This window comes from Vitis riparia, chromosome 18 (assembly GCF_004353265.1).
Source record: "Vitis riparia cultivar Riparia Gloire de Montpellier isolate 1030 chromosome 18, EGFV_Vit.rip_1.0, whole genome shotgun sequence".
In the NCBI taxonomy this organism is placed as follows: Eukaryota; Viridiplantae; Streptophyta; class Magnoliopsida; order Vitales; family Vitaceae; genus Vitis; species Vitis riparia.
This window is the reverse complement of record NC_048448.1, coordinates 23,762,858-23,780,943: the sequence shown is the minus strand read 5'-3', so window position 1 is coordinate 23,780,943 and position 18,086 is coordinate 23,762,858. Positions and strand designations below refer to the sequence as shown.

Genomic DNA, 18,086 nt, shown 5'->3' with positions numbered 1-18,086 from the left:
GTGTATTATGTGGTATTGAAGTGACTTCATGATCTGTGGATTGAGGTCAAATGAGTTCTTATCTCAGGTTTTGGGGATGTCAAAGCTAGTGGATGAACTGCAAAATGGGTTTGTGTGAGACTACGTGCCGGCTCTTCCCATGAAAATGTGAGGTAAGTGGGGTTCAATTTTGTTGAATTTGTGGCAAAATCTGACTCGGATGTTTTTTTCTTTTTAATTTCAAAATCAAACCCCACTAGTGCGCTTTTAACAAAATGGAGGCAGTTCTCAATCTGGGTGACCATTTGAACTGAAGTTTTTTGTTTTGTTGGTTTGTTGGGACATCCTTTGGAATTTGATGGTATACTCTGCCGAAGCAATAGACAACATGGTCCCCAGCAGCCGAAAAATTCGTTCAATTTCAATAATGCAAATCATATCGTCTCCATCACCTTGTCTCTGCCCCTACCATTTTCCTTCCTTCCCAATATTTTCCGGCACCAAAGTAATTCAAAGAAGTCTGACATGATATTTTTATGTTTGTTTAAATCTTCTTCTTGATAATATGGATGCATGGGGTTGACTTTTTAATTGATTAAAATCCTTTTTAATTGAGAAAACCGAAATTTAGGGTGCCATTTGTTTTGAAAATAGGTTGATTCTTCTAGAATAGATATAAAGTGTTTTATTTAGTTTTTGTAAAATATTCTAAACAATAATTAAAAAATGGAAAATATTTTGATTACTTTTATATTGTAATTAACATGTAAAATTTTATTTGTATAAAGTATTGAGAAATTGTTTTTTAAATATTTTTTTTTGAAAACATTGGGAAACATGCCTTTGTAAGATTCAGATTGAGAACTATTTTTAAGAATTATTTTTGAAAATTGTTTTTAATTTTTTTTCCAAAACATTACGAAACATGTCTTTGTAAAATTCAATAAACATGGGAAATGATGCTTCTTTCAAAAATTTGATCTTATTCCGTAGAAATATTAATTTATTTATTTTTTATGGTTATGTTTGGTTCTTGGAAAATATTAAGGAAAAAACAAAAACAAAAAAAAATGATTTTTTTTCTTTTATGTTTGATTGTCTTATGAAAAATATAAAAGAAAATCAAATATAATTAAAATTAGTTAAAATTTTATATATTTTTAAATTATTTAATTTTTATATTGATGAGTTAAAATAAGTAAAATAGATTTGAAGTAGCAAATAAAAATAATTTATGAATTTTTAATCTATTTTTTATTTTTTCCTTCATTCTACTTTTCCTTTATATTTTTTTTCCCTTACATTTTCCTTCAAATTTTTCGGAACTAAGCTTAGCCTAAGGTTATGTTTGGTTCTCGAAAAATACTAGGAAAAAAATGTTAAAGAAAATGGTTTTCTAATGTTGGTTTTAGTATAAAAAATATAAAAAAAAAAATTAAATATTATTAAAACTAATTTGCAATTTATATATTTTAAACTTATTTAATCTTATTATAATATAAAAAAATAAGTACCATGTAAAAATAATTTATTAAATTTAAATCTATTTTTTATTTTTCTTTATTATTTTTTTCTTCTACCATTTTATTTTCTATTTTCCTTTTTTCACATTTTTCCTTAAAATTTTCAAGAACCCAACATAGCATAAATGAACCTTTAAATATTGAAAACGATCTTCTCAGTTGATTTTTAAAATGAAAGTTAAAATCTCTTATCTTTTAAAGTGTATTTAATTATTATTATTATTTGGGTGGTTCTCCCTCTCATTGTAGAGGTGTGATTGATAATCCATCTTTGAGGGAGATCTGTAAAACTAAGATTCTTTTGATAATCATTAAAAGTTCCATTACAGTATCTACAAAATTTTTCTTCTTCAATGTTAGTTACCACTAAAAGTATACCTCCCCATCCTATTTGGTTAGCATCGGTTTGAACTATTCTGTATTCACTTTTTAAGGGTAAATACAAAGTTAAGAGATCTTTTACAAATTCTTTTATTTTTTGTACAAATTTAATATACTCTTGATTAAAATATTTCTGTTTAGTGTTTTTTGTTTTACTACAAATGGAGCAAATTTTGAGATGACTGGGAAAGCAATGAAATCCTCCAAACTATAAATGCATGGATGATGAACAACAGGCTCACCATCTCAGACTCATCCATCCAATCATCCTTTTATTGGAATTCAATCACCATGACTGGTTAGGTGGCAAGCATGGTGAGAAACATCCATCCAACGCTTCCTATATTCATGTTAAGAATTCTTCTAATCTTTAGATAGCTTGATTTTGAAGATCACTGTATCTTCGGGGAAGAGGATTAATTAACTCTATGCAAAAGATGACGTATTTTCTTTTAAGAGAGTACGTCCACATGCCTCGAGATTATCTTGGTTGTGGGAATTGAAGTCATATTGAATTACTTTTCTATTAATTAATATTATTTTTAATCGTCTAAGAGAAAATATAAGTTTTTTTTTTTTTTCTATTAACCTAAATTTCCTTAGAAAATATGAGTTCCATAGAAGCCGGATCTTGTAGACTAAAGAAGTTCTTTGATCAAATTTTCACGTGTTAGCATGACATATGAGATTTTGGCTAGTAACTTTAGGTCTCTATTCAATTTTTCACAACTCTACTTATATGAGAAATGCCTTAAATTAGGAGCATCTTCTTCTATTGGAGTTGTAACCACCCTTTTTTGAAGGTTGTTTTTATTTTTTATTTTATTGTTTTATGTCATGGTAGAATTTTAAATACTTTATTTGATAACATTTACTATATTTTTTGTAATACAAGAAAGGATGTAAGACTTAGAAGGTATCATGTTGAGAAATGTCTGAATTTTAAAATGGTAGATGGAAAATCAATAATGGAATAAGCTAATCTAGCTTATGATCTTATGATGACGGTGTTTAACATAGATGATACACTTATAGGTTGCCTCTATGATTAAAAATTTACTGTCTTGATTTGATTTAGGAGAATGTTAAAACAAAAACTAGAAGATTTTTCTTTCGATGAATTTTTCATTACTTTGGATTGAGTAAGAAAATCAAGAAAACGTGAATTCTATATTTCATACAAAACTCAAATTATTGACAATAAGTATAAACATAAACGTAAAAATTTAAGAAAAATAAATTTTAATAAATCAAATAAAAATAAATCAAAGGCAAAGATGTCAATTGGAAGAAATCTTGATTAACTCTATGTTAAGTTTATGGAAAGACAAATCACAAGGCAAATAATTGCTTTCATAGGAAAGGTCAAGTGTAAGTTCTTGACTTTTTAGTGACTCTTAACCTACAAACTAATATGGGGTCAAGCCTTTAAAGTTCTTGACTCTTAAGTAACTCCAAGACCGAAAACTAAAACTAATGTAATAATTATGGGGGCGAACTCTTCTATCTATGCATCACATGAATAACCTTAAGTTAAACAATATTTATGGTAAAAAAAAAAAAATGGTGAATTGATTTTGATGCTCATATTCATGTGTGTGCTGATAAAAGTTTATTTTCTAATTATGAGAAATTGCATACAAGTAATATGAGTGTTGGAAATGATCTATGGCTAAGGTACTAGGAGAATGACAAATTAACTCGAAACTTAAGACTTGGAGAACACTCATTTTAAAAGGAGTCCAACATGTTCCAAACATTAGAAAGAATTTCATCATCACATCTTTATTAGTTTAATATGGTTTTAGAATAGTATTTGAGTCCAATAAAGTTGTAATTACCAATATTGAAGAATTTGAATGTCTAATGGAGATAGGATTAACCTTTTTAGGAATTAGTTAGGAGTTTATTAAAGCCTTTGGATAGGATTTGTTAGGTAGTTTCTTATTTATTTTTTACTTTCCTCATTTTTGTAGTTTCCCTAGAGTTATAAATATAGATGACTTTTTCTCTTATTTTCTGTATGAATAAATATACAGCTAGGTAAAATTAACCGATTAGTCTCTTTATGTTATTAGAGCCTATTTCTAATCATTAGGGATAATGGTCAAAACAACCATGATAAGTGCTTCCAATGGAGACAACAACTTGAAGGATGTAGAAGGAAAACCTATCTCTCATCAAAATTTCGTGATCGATGGTCATGATCACTCTTCTCATTCAATTGCCTCTCAAGAATTCAACGGAAAAAAAAAAAAAAAAAAAAAAAAACATCTTCAATAGTCTCAATTTGTCAAACTGCTTATTTATGGGCATGGGAAAATTGGGTACTTAACTAGAGCAACGTCGAAACCATAAGAAGAAGCATTTCTCATCCAAACATGAGAAGTAGAGAATGCCATGATTATGTCACAGATGATCAACTCTATGGAACTCAAGATTAGTAAGACATATATGTTCATGCCCACTACTAGAGAGACTTGAGAGGCTGCTAAGGAGACCTATTATGGCCTTGGAAACTCTACTTAGGTCTACGAGATAGCTACATAGATAAAAAGTACTAAGCAAGGTAATATGAGTGTAATTCAATGCTACAATACACTCAAAAACTCTTTGGCAAGAACCTAATTTCTTCTATGACTACGAATGGCATTGTGCACAAAATAATGTAATGTTAAAAATATGATTAAGAAAAATCGAGTCTTTGCATTCCTACTGGGGTTGAATAATGAATTAGATGAGATTTGGGATAGAATTCTTGGTAATGAAATCTCACCATCAACCTTTAAAGTCTTCTCAAAAGTTCAAAGAAAAGAAATGTGAAACCAAGGTTTGGTTAATCTCGATTTTGATGGTAACAAAATAAGGTTTAGAACTAATTATTATATTTCAAGTGTGATTAGGCAAGACGATTTCTAAAGTGGCAATCACAAAGACAAATCAAGCCAAGGAGAAATCATGAAGAAGAAGACCACCTCAAAGAGAAGTGTTTTTCAAAACCCAAACTTCATAAAATCTCTTTGTAAGGTTGTTGGTGCACTAGGATTTTCATGCATTAAATTCTTTACTTATACACCAAAATCATTCAAGAGTTATTTTGTTTTAAATACTTTTAAAATTGGATGATTTCATCTTTTCAACTAAAACCTTGTGTCAAATGTTTTTCAAACTTGTTTAAAAGGTTTTAAGTTGAAAAAGTTGGTTGTTGAGCCAAAAACGGCTCAATCGGTTGAACCGGATGAGGAATCGGTCGACCCCCAACTCAACCAGTCAAGGTTCGGTCAAGGTCTGGTCGAGATCCGATCAAAGTCCAATGGTCACCTGCCAAGTATTAAATGCTAACGGCTAGTCAACCGGTCGACCCCTAGCTCAACCGGTCGAACCCCCAACGACTAGTTTGACTTTTTTTCTTCTATAAAAAGGCTCAAAATCTTCATTCGTTTAAGAGCTCAACCTTCCCAAACCTTTCTTGAATATATTTGAGCCTTGAAAGAGTATTTTGAGTGCATCATTGTTCTAAAACTTGCATATCATTAGTGCACATTTTAATCTTAGTTTTCTTGTATCATTTGAGCTTAAAGTTTTTGTACTAGGATTTTGTGAGATCATTTATTTATAAATCTTTGAGAGAAAGTTTCTCAAGTGTGGGGTATCACTTGAGAGGTTGTTCAAGAGTGGGGTATCTTTTGAGAAGTGCAAAGGGTGCTTGGAGCCAAAAGTCCGAAAGGGTGAATTGGAACCATAATCCAATTGTATTGTTTGAAGGCTTGGTTTGGAAACCTTGAATTAGTGGAGCCTCAAGCTTGGGATTGAAGCTAGAGGAGAGTGGATTTAAGCCAAGTTGCGCCAAACCACTATAAAATCTTGTGTTTGCATTCTCTCTTCCCTATTCTTTTACTTTATATGCAATTGTCTTTATATTGTTTTATTATATAGTTGCATATATTTGTCTCTTATATTCACATAGTTTAAATTTACAAAAAAAAGACCATCACCCTATTCACCCTCCCTCTAAGGTGATTACCATAGGTTGGATTAGCCTAATTTTTCTAACAACAAAGTTGTAGAAATGTGATGATAGGTAAGGGGCCTTAGTAGAATCCAAGACCTCTGCATTTAACATTGCTTTAGCTACAAAAAGCAATAAGCCTTCCACTTCTGCTAATGATCCAAAATTTAAAAGGATTGATGGAAGGCCTTAGTGTGACCATTGCAACCGAGCAAGTTATATTTGTGAGACCTGTTATAAGTTATATCGAAGACCACGACACAGTGATAAAAGGTTAACATCGGGTTATTGTACATTTGTGTGAGCAACCTAGTAACTTGGAGTAAGAAGTGATTTGTTGTTGTAAGAAGCATTGTCGAGGCAGGCATAGTTTAGATCTTTAGCACAAGGGATATGTGAGCTCATGTGGTTTCAGAAGTTGATGAACAAATTGAAACTATGAAGTGAGAATCCCATGTTGTTATTTTGTGATAAAAAATCAATAATTAACATTACCCATAATCCAAATCATCATGATAAAACAAAACACATTGGAGTTGATTGACATTTTATCAAAGAGAAGGTGGAATAAGGATAAATTTGTATGCCATACATAGCATCCAATGAACAACTAGCAGATTTTCTCATAAAGGGACTTCTTTGAGTGAACTTTGAAGGCTTGATCATCAAGTTGGACATGATTGACATATATGCATCGACTTAAGGGGAAGTATTGAAGGATCTGAATCACTAATGGAGATAGGATCAACATTTTTAGGAATTGATTATAAGTTTGTCAAAACCACAATCATTATTTAAATAGGATTTGTTAGGTAGTTTCCTATTTCTTTCTACTTTATTTATTTCTATAGGGTTCCTAAAGTTATATATATATAAATAACTTTTTATCTTCTTTTCCCTATGAATGAATATACGACTAGGTAAAATTAACCCAATGATTTCTTCAACCAAGAATGAAAATTTTATTAGTAAATGTTATTTATGTGATGAGTTGTTTAATTTGAATGTAATGAATGCATTTTTAGTTAAAGATGAATTTTTTTCCTTTTCAATTACAAATATTGAACTTTCTAATGTTTGGCATGGTATATTAGGACATGCCAATATAAAAACGATTGAATGGGATCTTATTTTAAAGTTTGAAATTAATGTCATGGCAAAATGTAAAGTACTTGTACATATTAAATAACCTAAAACAATGTTTTCAAAATCAAATCGGTCATTGAATCGGAAAAGCTACCAATTCACGATTCATTGATCGGTAGTTGAACTCCAGTCGAACTGGTGATGCCATAAATATATTATTAAAATTTAAAATAATTATAAAAAATTTAAAATAATTACAAATAAATTAAAAATCAATATTATTTCATTTTTATCTTATGCATAACTATAAATGTATTAATATTTTAATTGTATAATATTTAAATGTGAATATATTGAAAATGAAAGAAAATTTAATTATTTAATTTTAACTAATTTTATAATTTTTTAGCAAAGAATATATTTTTTGTTTGCTATATAAAACAAGAAGTTGTAAGTCGAGTGGTGTCTCAACTCATTTAATGAGTTTGAGGTCCAAAGTTCAAATCTTTTAGGTGGAATTTTGAGGTAAAAACATTAAACGTTTAAATCAAATGGAAATTGTTTAATTGAGGGATGACATGGCCAATTTAATGATAAAAAGGAAGGAAGGAAGGAAGGGAGGTAGGGGGGTGGCATTAAACAATTAGACCATGATTGAACCGAGCTGGAGTTAATTCATAGTAACATATGTGATTTGAATAATATTATTACTTGTAATGGTAAAAGATATTTTATATTATTTATTCAAGATTACTCCAAATATTGTCATATTTCTTTGATTAACTCTAAAAATGAATAATTCAAAATATATAAACTTTAGTAGAAAGTTATTTAGAAAACAAAACTAAAATTTTAAGGTTAAATAAAGGGGCTGAATACATATTGAGGAAAATAATTGAATTTTGTAAACAACATGGAATTGTTGAAAAATAAAAATAAAAATAAAACCTTATTAAATATGATAAATGTTATATTGATTGGTTTTGGTTTACTAAATAATTTACGGGGTAAATGTTGGGATATAACCCTTAAAAACGAGACATGATGTAACAAAGTTAGATATGAACTTCCATTTTTCTATCTATTGTATGCATTGATACTGATTTGAGCATTCAGACTTATATCACTTGCATTATACATGACTTGGATGCATTAATTAGGAGTTGTACAAAAGATACTAGTCTAAATTGTTTATAGTTGATATATGGATTTAGGAAATCCAATAGAGACTGTAGTGCATTACCTCATAATTAGAAGGATAACTTGTCTTAACCAATGGGATGAGGTTCCCATGAGGAGTGCATTGATATGTATGGTTACACATTGGATTGAACCTATGGTAAATCATGACGTAAGGCTATTGAGTTGTCATAATTCACCAAACTACTATATATATTGTATGGATTCTCAACCTTGAGAGAATATTGAACTTATGCTAAAATCAACAAGATACTTTAACCTATGAGTGAGAACCTAAAGTGGTTATATTATATTCTCTACGAATTGAGACACTATTGATGGAGATTGATGGTAACAAGTATTCTTAGTAGGGATACCATGATATCTCACGGGATTGAGACAACATGTCCCCATGGGTGATCCAAATGACACGTGATCATGAAATCTGTGGTCATAATAATTCCTTAAATGAAATTTGACGTGTTTTTTTATGAGTTAAAGTATGTCAATTGATCATATAATATAAGGATTTGTAAGTTGAAGATTGGAAAGATAATCTTGATGAGTTGATTGCACTACTCTAATAGATTATAAATACCAATTCATGAGAAGTTTGCATGCAATGAATAGTAAGTCATGGACCCAAGCTTCATCTCGTTGTAATTTCAAAGGATATTGAAGTGTAGTTGACTCTCCTTAGTAGAGTGTTAAGTCAACTTTATAATTAGATTTTGAGAAAGGTAGTATATTCTTATAGGTCCCAGTGGTCCCCGCTTAAGCTCTTAGTTTATGAAGACACATTTTATTTGAGAGTTTAGGTTGGAAGTTCATAAGTGTGCATAAAGTCTTTTTGGTAAAACATGCAAAGTCGCATTGGATTTTATGAATTATCTTTCTGGATTAATGTTTTAGACTAATGAATTAATTGAAATCCATTAGGGTTATTAATTAATTAGGACCCAAGTGGGCTAAATTAGGTGATTTAGGCCCAATTTGGACCTAAGTCACTTAAGCCCACAAGGAACACTATATAAACCCCCTTAAGGCTTTAGGGTTTAGGTTTTTCCTATTTGGTCCATTCTCTTCCAAAGAAAAAAAGAGAGTAAACCCTAGCCATCCTTAAGAGAAGGAAAAAAACTCACATTTCTCTTATGTCAAGGTTTGTAAAGGGAGAGATTAGGTGAAAAACCTTGGGATAAATGAGTTCTACAACACCTACATCATCTTCTTCGGATTAGATTTGATCTAGGAACATCCAGATCACATATATGTAACTATATATTTAGATCTAGGTTTTATTATGATTTTTATTGTTAGGATAAAGCCCTTAAAAGCATAACATGATGTAACAATCTTGAAATTCATTTTTTATTTAATGATATTTTAGTTTTACTTTTATATATTCTTATTTCATGCATTATACTTTATGAGCATTGTAACCTAGTATCTCTTGCATTATACATGACTAGGGTGCATTAGGAGTTACACAAAAGATTTAAGTCATGGGTTCCTTGGAAGTTGATAATTTGTTCATAACTGGTTCTTAGACTTAGACAATTCACTTGAGGTTGTAGTACACCAAGTCCTAATTGGAGGGATAACTAATTTTGGCTATCAAGATGAGGTTCCCATGGTAAATTAACTAGTGTGTATGGTTATACATTGGGCATGACCTACGATGAGTCATGACATAAGGTTATCGGTTAATCATGGCTTCACTAAGCAATTATGTAGTATTATCTTTCAACCTTGAGAGAATATTAAGTTTGTGCTAAAGTTAGTAGTGATTTTGACCTACGAGTAAAATCCTAAAGTAATCATAAATTCCTTATGGATTGAGTCACCATTGATGGAAGTCAATAGCAACAAGTATTCTTAATAAAAGCACCATGATGTCTCATGGACTTTGAGACAATATGTCCTCTTGGGTGATTCTAAGGACTTGTAATTGTGGCACCACAACAATTCCCTTATGGAATTTGAGCTAAAGTATGCCATTTTATCATATAACAAGATGATCTATAACTCAAGGATGGTATAAATAATCTTGAAAGGTTGATAAGTTTCACTTTATTAGATCACAAACATTAGTTCATAGGGAAACTATATATAGTGGATAACAGGTCACAAACCCGAGTACTTAATGTTTTGTTGTAATATATATAGGGTATTGGAGTGGTACAATTAACTTTCTATAGTGATATATTGAGTTAACTTTAGAATTAGATTCTAAGGAAGCTAGTATTGTCTTATGGGTTCTAGTGGTCCCTCTTCAAGCTCATAAACCTTGATGGCATGATTTATAAGTGATAAATTGGTTCTTGGTTCACTTATGTGCATAAAGGCATTTACCAGTTGCATAGGATTTAGTGAATTGTATCTTTAGATTGAACTAATTGATTAATTGGAGTCTTTTTAGGGTAATTAACCAATTAATACCTTTTTTTTTTGCTAGATTAAGTGACCTAAGGCCAAAGTGGACTTAAGTCACTTAAGCCCAATAGAAAGCCTATAAATACCCCTCTTAGAGCTTAAGGATTTACTCTTGCTTCCTATCCACTTAAAATAAGGGAACGTTAACCTCCATCTTTTGTGAGATCTCCACCATTTTAGTGCTTAAACTTAAGGAGGAGTCTTTGGGTGGAATATTGCTATGTTTATGAGACATTCTTTAGATTTGGAGTTTTTTCCACCAACAAGAATCAATCTGGGAACATCAAGATCTCAAGTATGGTACTTTCTCTAGATCTAGCGTTTTATTATTGGTTTTTGAATACCATGTTTTTGTTGTGCTTAGATCTAATGAGCTTAGGATAGGATTTCATGCACCTTAGTGATCTAAGGCTTGGAAATGGAGTAATTCAAAGTTCCTAACATTTATAGCCATTGTTTTCCATGATGTTAGATCTAGAGAGCCTAAGGATAGATAACATGCACCCTACGACATCCAAGGCCAAGAAACAAAGTAATCTCAATGGTAAAACATTATATTTTGCTTATCATGTTCTTAACAGAGTTCATTTTAAAACAAAACAAAACAAAACAAAACCACACACACTATGAAATTTGAAAAAATTGAACCCTTACTTTAGAATATTTAAAGTTGCAAGAGTGTCTATTTGAAATAAATGTTACAATAAATAAGACGAGAAAATTAGGTCTTAAAATTGTAAATTTCATATTTATGGGATAATTTTTAAATTGTGTATTTTATAGATTTCTTGCGATAAATTCTAAAATTCCTAAAATATCTAATAACACCATTATAGAGTTATGTGATATTATATTTTTTGAACATATCTTCCCTATAAAAAAATAAATTGTCCAAACTTGTAGTAGACTCCAATTCTAACACTGTGGCAGAAATTACTTCAATTTAAACTTACAAATCAAGATCATTTTGAACTAAGAAGAAGTAAAAAAGAAAGAATAAAAAAAAAATAGGTGCTTACTTTTTTACATGCTTAGTTGAAGATAATCTTAAGACATGATGAAACAACGAATTTCTTAGATGTTTTTTTAGAATAATGTAGTTGATAGTTAAACTTATTTAACTACTAACAACTGGACTTGATTTTATAAAACAATTGGATGCACATGGATTTTTAGAAACAAAATTAATAATAAATGAACTTACAAAAATAAAATAAAAATTAAAGCTAGAATTATTACTAAAGGCTTTAACAAAAAATGATTAAATTTATTTGATACTTATCCCTCTATAATGAGGATTACAACTATGAGAATGTTAATTAGAATAACTTTGATTTTTAAATTAGGAGTACATCATATGGATGTAAAAACTATTGGGATAACCTCTGGATCATATGTGTAAGCAAGATTTGCCTTAAAGATCTTTAGATTTAAGCAATGAAAGCAAAAACATATTAAAAACTTTAGGTATGAAGTTTAGATGCTATACTTGCGATCTAGATGTTCCCGAATTGATTTTAATAAATGAAAAGGTGTCACAAATCTCGAAAACCAATAAATCTTCTACCTAATAACTCTCTTTCCTAGATCTTGGCACAAAAGGAAGTGGAATCCTCTGTGGAGGGGGTGGAGGCTAAGGTTTTTCTTTGGAAGATTGAATCTTAAGACTTATAAAAGTTTGAAGCCTTAAGCCTTTAAGGGGGTTTATACAAGTTTTCTCTTAGGCTTAGTGACTTAAACTCATCTTGGGCTTAGATCACATAATCCAATTCATTAGATTCTAAATTAATTAATTAGCCTTATTAGTTTTTCAGCTAATTAATTAACTCAATCTAAAAAGACCATTCATAAACTTTTGTGCAATCTTATGTTTATCATAATGCCCTTATGCCGACATATGAATAAGTAATCCAAATACTCCTCAATAAATGTGTTATCAAGAAATATGAGTTTGAGCGGGGACCATTGGGAACCATAAGAAAATATGAGTTTCTTTAAAATCTAATTCTAAAGTTGACTCAACATCTTACTATAAAAAGTCAACTATACTAAGATTCATATTAAAAAGAGATATAAAATTATGTGACTTACTAACCACTACATGCAAACTCTTCATGAATTGGTTTTTGTAATCTAATGAAATAGATGCTATTAACCTCTTAAGATCTTATTATGTGACCAACTAACATATTCTAACTCTATAAGAATATGTGTTAAATTCAAATTAAAGAATTACTATGACTAGATTTCTTAGTCATATGCCCTTAGGATCGTCCATGAGGATACACTTTTTCAAACCCATGAGATATGATGTTTATCTTGAGAATACTTGTTATCATCAATAGTGACCCAATTTATAAGAAATTTATGACCACCTTAGGGTCTCACTCATAAATTAAAGTCACTAATGACCTCAACATTAGCTTAATATTCTCTCAAAGTTAAGAGTATATGCAACATTAACTATCAAGCAATCATGATTTACTGTAGGTTCTGTTCAACACGTAACTTTACATACTAGTACACTTACCATAGGAAAACCATCTTGATGACTTAGATAAGTCACCCTTCCAATTATGAGGTAGTACACTACAATCTTTAATGTATTGTCTAAATCTATGAACCAATTATGAATTACTTATCATATTGTAAAAACTCATGACTTGGATATTCTGTACAACTTTTAATATATTTAACCTATGTATAATACAAGTGATACAAACATGAATGTTTGGATAACAATTAACATAAACAATGATATAATTGGGAACTATAAATCATAATAAATAAATTTATTAATGAAAACTTTTCTTTTATATTAAGTTATGCTTTTAAAGGCCTTATTCTAACAAAAAAATGACATTTTTAATGGTAAATTAAATAAAAAAAATTATATGGACTAGTCCAAAGGATTTATTGTTTCTAAGCAAGAGAAGAAAGTGTGTAAATTATTTAAATCACTTTATTACAAGAACGAGTTAGCTTGATCAATGCTTGAACAATTTAGGGTTGAGTTTAAATTGAAAATATATTAACACAAAAATATTAGAGTTCGAGTAGGTTGAAAGTCCAAGCAACCTATGGAGACCCCAACTTGCACATTATCATGTATTTGTAATTATATTACATATTTTAATTTATCTTAAAAGTAACAACTAATAATTTAGTGTATTTTTAGATACCTTTTATTTATTTTTAAAATAAAAAAAACCTTTAAATAAAAGAATATCTTCTTATACTTTAGGCTCATTATTTGGGATATATTATTTATTTATGGATTAGGATGAAATGATCAACATGCTATCAACCCATCATTTGGGATGAAACCCAAAAGTGAAGCAAAGAAGATGATGAATAGTGCTAATTCCAAATTAGGAAAAAAAAAAAAAAAAAAAAAGAAAGAAAATGTTTTGTGTTTGGCACATACTCCACGTCAAGCATGAATTTTGAGGAGAAAATGAGGAGTTCATGTTGCGCACGAACTTTAAGGCTATATGAAAGGTCGTATATGCGCGTTGAGAATCAGGGAAATGCCGTGTGGGTCCTACCTTTTGATATTTTTTTTCGCCTTTTTCGGCGCCATGGGGCCCACTTTGGGTGAAAAAAACCTTGATTTCCACCGTCTGATGTCAGACGTTACGTGGTTAGCAATTTAGGAGACCCAACTCCTGTCTACCCAACCCAGGTCAGGTAAAAGTTGACTGCCTCCGCACCAAGTTTTGACTGTCTGGCTGTTACTTCCTTCGCCCATACTTCAATCCATTGACTGTCTGGAGTCATTTTAAAAATTATTTTTAATATTTAAATAATAAAAAATTTTAAGCATTAAAAAATACCATTAATAGTAATTTTAAAAAATATTTTATCTTTTTTAATACTTTAATTTCAAGTATTAAAAATATTAAAAATATTTTTTAAAATCACTATAAAAAATAATATTAAAGTTTATTAAATAGTGATTTAAAAAGTGTTTTTAGTATATTTAATACTTGAAAAATAAATTTTTTTAAATATTAAAAAAATTATAAATAATTCCTAAAATCATTGTGAAACACACTTAAGAATATATTTAAAAGTGATTCTAAAAAACTTTTCTTAATTCTTAAATGATAAAATTTTAAAATATTAAAAATATTAAAAGTATAGTAATTTTAAAATTTTTTACATTTAAATTTTATTATCTTTTAAGCATTAGATGGAATTAAAACGGTCCCTAAAATTATTTTCAAACGTCTCCACGGGCTCTAAAAACGTTTTCTTCTCGAAAATGCTTTTAATGTTTATAAGACTTTGAAATTTTTTATTATTCCCACACTCTGAATCACTTTCCAAGAATACGGAGGTATGGTATAAGGAGAGGGAAGTTGATTTTCTTAGCGACTTAAAAAGTAGACAAAGCTTTCCACCTCCCATGCCAGACGCCACATGTAATTGAATAATACAGCGTTGACTCCTTCGACTTCAAACAACTTTTCTTCCTTCCACCTCCTTTCATGGCGGTTCCCACTTCCTCCTTCTTCCTGCTCCTCCTCCCCACTCTTCACAATTCCTAACTTTCCTTCTCTTCTGATTTTCTATCATGCCTCCTGCATTTGAGGCTATTCTAGCTGCCACTGCCAGCTTTTTCTTCATTACTCTCTTCCTTGCGGTTTTTTTAATCGTTTGCCGAGGACTCAAACAGCGCCGGAGCTCTGAACCCCGGACCCGTCCCATTCAGAGTTCCAGCCTCACCTCTATCTCGGTTGGCGAGAGCGCCACGTTTGACCCCTCGCTGAAACGGATCTCCATGGGGGAGCTCCTCGCTGCCACCAGGAACTTTGCCTCCGACGGCATCATCGGGGACGGCAGCTTCGGCATGGTTTACAAGGCCTGCCTCTCCAACGGCGTCACCGTCGCCGTCAAGAAGCTCAGCCCCGACGCCTTCCAGGGATTCCGGGAGTTCCGGGCCGAGACCGAAACCCTAGCCAAGCTCCAGCACCGGAATATCGTGCAAATCCTCGGGTACTGCGTTTCGGGCTCCGATAGGGTCCTCATCTACGAGTTCATCGAGAAAGGGAGCCTCGATCAATGGCTTCACGACACCTCGTCCGAGGACCAGCAACTTTCCACCCCGCGTTTGCCGTTATCTTGGGAAACGAGACTAAAGATTATCAGAGGAGTTGCAGACGGTTTATCATATCTCCACAATCTGGACACCCCAATCATTCATAGAGATATCAAGGCCAGCAATGTGCTATTAGACTCGGAATTCGAACCACACATTGCTGATTTTGGCTTAGCTAGGAGAATTGAGTGGTCGCATTCCCATGTCTCCACCCAGGTCGCCGGCACCATGGGCTACATGCCCCCGGAGTACCGAGAAGGCGTGACCGTGGCAACGGTGAAGGCGGATGTGTACAGTTTTGGGATACTGATGATTGAGATCGCGACTGGGAGGCGCCCCAATTTGCCCACCCGCCTGGATGGTATAGACGTGGGGATAGTGCAATGGGCGCGGAAAATGGTGGCCCAGGAAAGGCATATGGAGATGGTTGATTCCAATGTTTCCAGGGAAGGGTTGAGAGAAAACGAGGTCAGGGAATTGTTCAGAATTGCCCATTTGTGTACCAGTGAGATATCCAGAGACCGCCCACCTATCAGTTTGGTGGTTGATTTGTTGTACCAGCTTTTCTCATGAAATTTGTGCTCGGAAGGAGCTGTAGCCTGTCAAGGTAACTTGAATATATATGCATATGAGTTGTAATTTAGTTATAGTCAATTCATTTTCAGATTTTTGAAGTGAATGGAATGTAAATTAGCTAAATTCTGGCCTTAATCATTGATCATTTCAGGAAGAGATTTCTTCAGGAAAAATCAGCAGCTCTATTGGGTGTTCTCTAAACAAGCTTGTTCACCTCTGTCTCTTCCCTGCTGTGATTATGCTAATGACTTGACTTTGTGTTTGATTGCCTCTAGTTCATGTAGTGAAAGAAACTGAAAATAATCAGCTAAGGCCATAGAAACAACAGCATGAAGCTAACCTACCCTGTTTTAGTTGATATACATTGCAAGCTAGTTAGGGAGCTCTGATCTGCACTTCAATTTTGGATTGAAAATGAACATATATGTATTAGGGCTTTTAGTCCCTTTAGCAGGATCATGTTTCTCCCCTTCTTGACAGTGTTTTCCTATTGTTTCTCAAATTGGGGCTACATGGTTTTGTTGCAATCTTTACAAAATTTGAGGATTTGAGGATGGCTGTTGGCATTGCAGTCAATCCCAATATGATGGGCCACATCCTAAGTAGCACCCCCCTTTTTTTAATGGTCTTCAAATGATGAGAGACAAATGGATCAACCACTTCTTGAGAGTTGTTATATCATGAAGTTTCCTCTTCATCATTGGGTGTAAAATAATTGAAGTAATTTGTGAAGTAAGACTACACAATAATTAGCCCTTTTCATATTTAATTATCATTTTGGGACCTTGAGGTTAAGCCCAATGATTTCATTAGTGCAGCACCATGAGAAAAAAAATGCATTTCTCCAGTATTCATGTAGTTAAGGATCGAGATTAACTGGTCCACTCTCTAGGGATGCTCAAGTCGACTATTCTGTCTAGAGTTCCATATTGCTGCATAGTTTCTCTTGATATCAATTCCCTTTCTTGAGACTAAGATTGAAGGAAATGCACAATGATGAAGTGTGGTCCTAGGTGCTCAGCTTGCAAATGGCTAAAACCATGTGAATATGCCCTTTGTGTTATTGGCCTTGGACCATACATCTAGGGTGGTCTCCCACTTCTGGAATAAGGGTCCTTGATTGATTATGTTGCTCTCTCAAAATCATCAGTTGGTTCTCTAAATCGGTCTAGTGTATCCACTGTACTCATGCTAGTTTTCACCTAATGTTTCTGCCTTCTCTTCAGTAATAGTGCGCTAAGTGCTCTGTTTTTCTAGTTGGAGATCAACTAGAACTAAGCTTTCCTGGCATGGTTGGATGAAGGTAACATATGGAAGTATTGATCCTCATCCAAGAAATAAAAACTTTCTCTAATCCAGTGTGTTCCAGTGTTCATTGTTGTTGTATGGTGTTCCACAAATTGTGAGTATAAGTTGGGTGAACGAGAAGAAAAGAAACAGATGTAGAATTCCATTTCTGGCTGTTATGAGCTTTAAGAACTCATTCTGAGGGGTTAGAGGGCGAGTTGTTGTATTTGCCCATGTTCTGAACTCACCATACTCTTCTGCCTTGGTGATTTTTTGCCTTTTGTGATTCTCACAAATCTTTCAACTAAGCTTGAAATATGGGGTTTGGCTGCTCTTAAACCTAGCACAAAATAAGCCTACAAAAATCCATGTTTCTCTGCAATGTTCTTTAATTTACTCTCATGGGAGGAACAAAAACAGGTCAATAATGCAATGATACAACATCATTGGTGTATAGCCATATTTCTTTAATAAATCGCTTGGGTAATATAGAATTTATTTCAATATAATAGGTATGAAATAAAATAAG

The 18,086-nt window shown here is 32.1% G+C and overlaps 1 protein-coding gene across 1 annotated transcript; it reads left to right on the top strand.

Annotated features, from left to right (window-relative positions):
• Positions 1-14,962: 14,962 nt before the first annotated feature.
• On the top strand, positions 14,963-17,032 carry LOC117905891 (leucine-rich repeat receptor protein kinase EMS1). The gene is made up of 2 exons (XM_034818758.1): positions 14,963-16,301; positions 16,422-17,032. The coding sequence occupies exon 1, from the start codon at positions 15,170-15,172 to the stop codon at positions 16,265-16,267; it is 1,098 nt and encodes a 365-aa protein (XP_034674649.1). The 5' UTR covers positions 14,963-15,169; the 3' UTR covers positions 16,268-16,301; positions 16,422-17,032.
• Positions 17,033-18,086: the final 1,054 nt, after the last annotated feature.

Excerpts from the sequence above, each read along its gene's own strand:
- LOC117905891 (XM_034818758.1), top strand. The coding sequence starts at position 15,170 with ATGCCTCCTGCATTTGAGGCTATTCTAGCTGCCACTGCCAGCTTTTTC.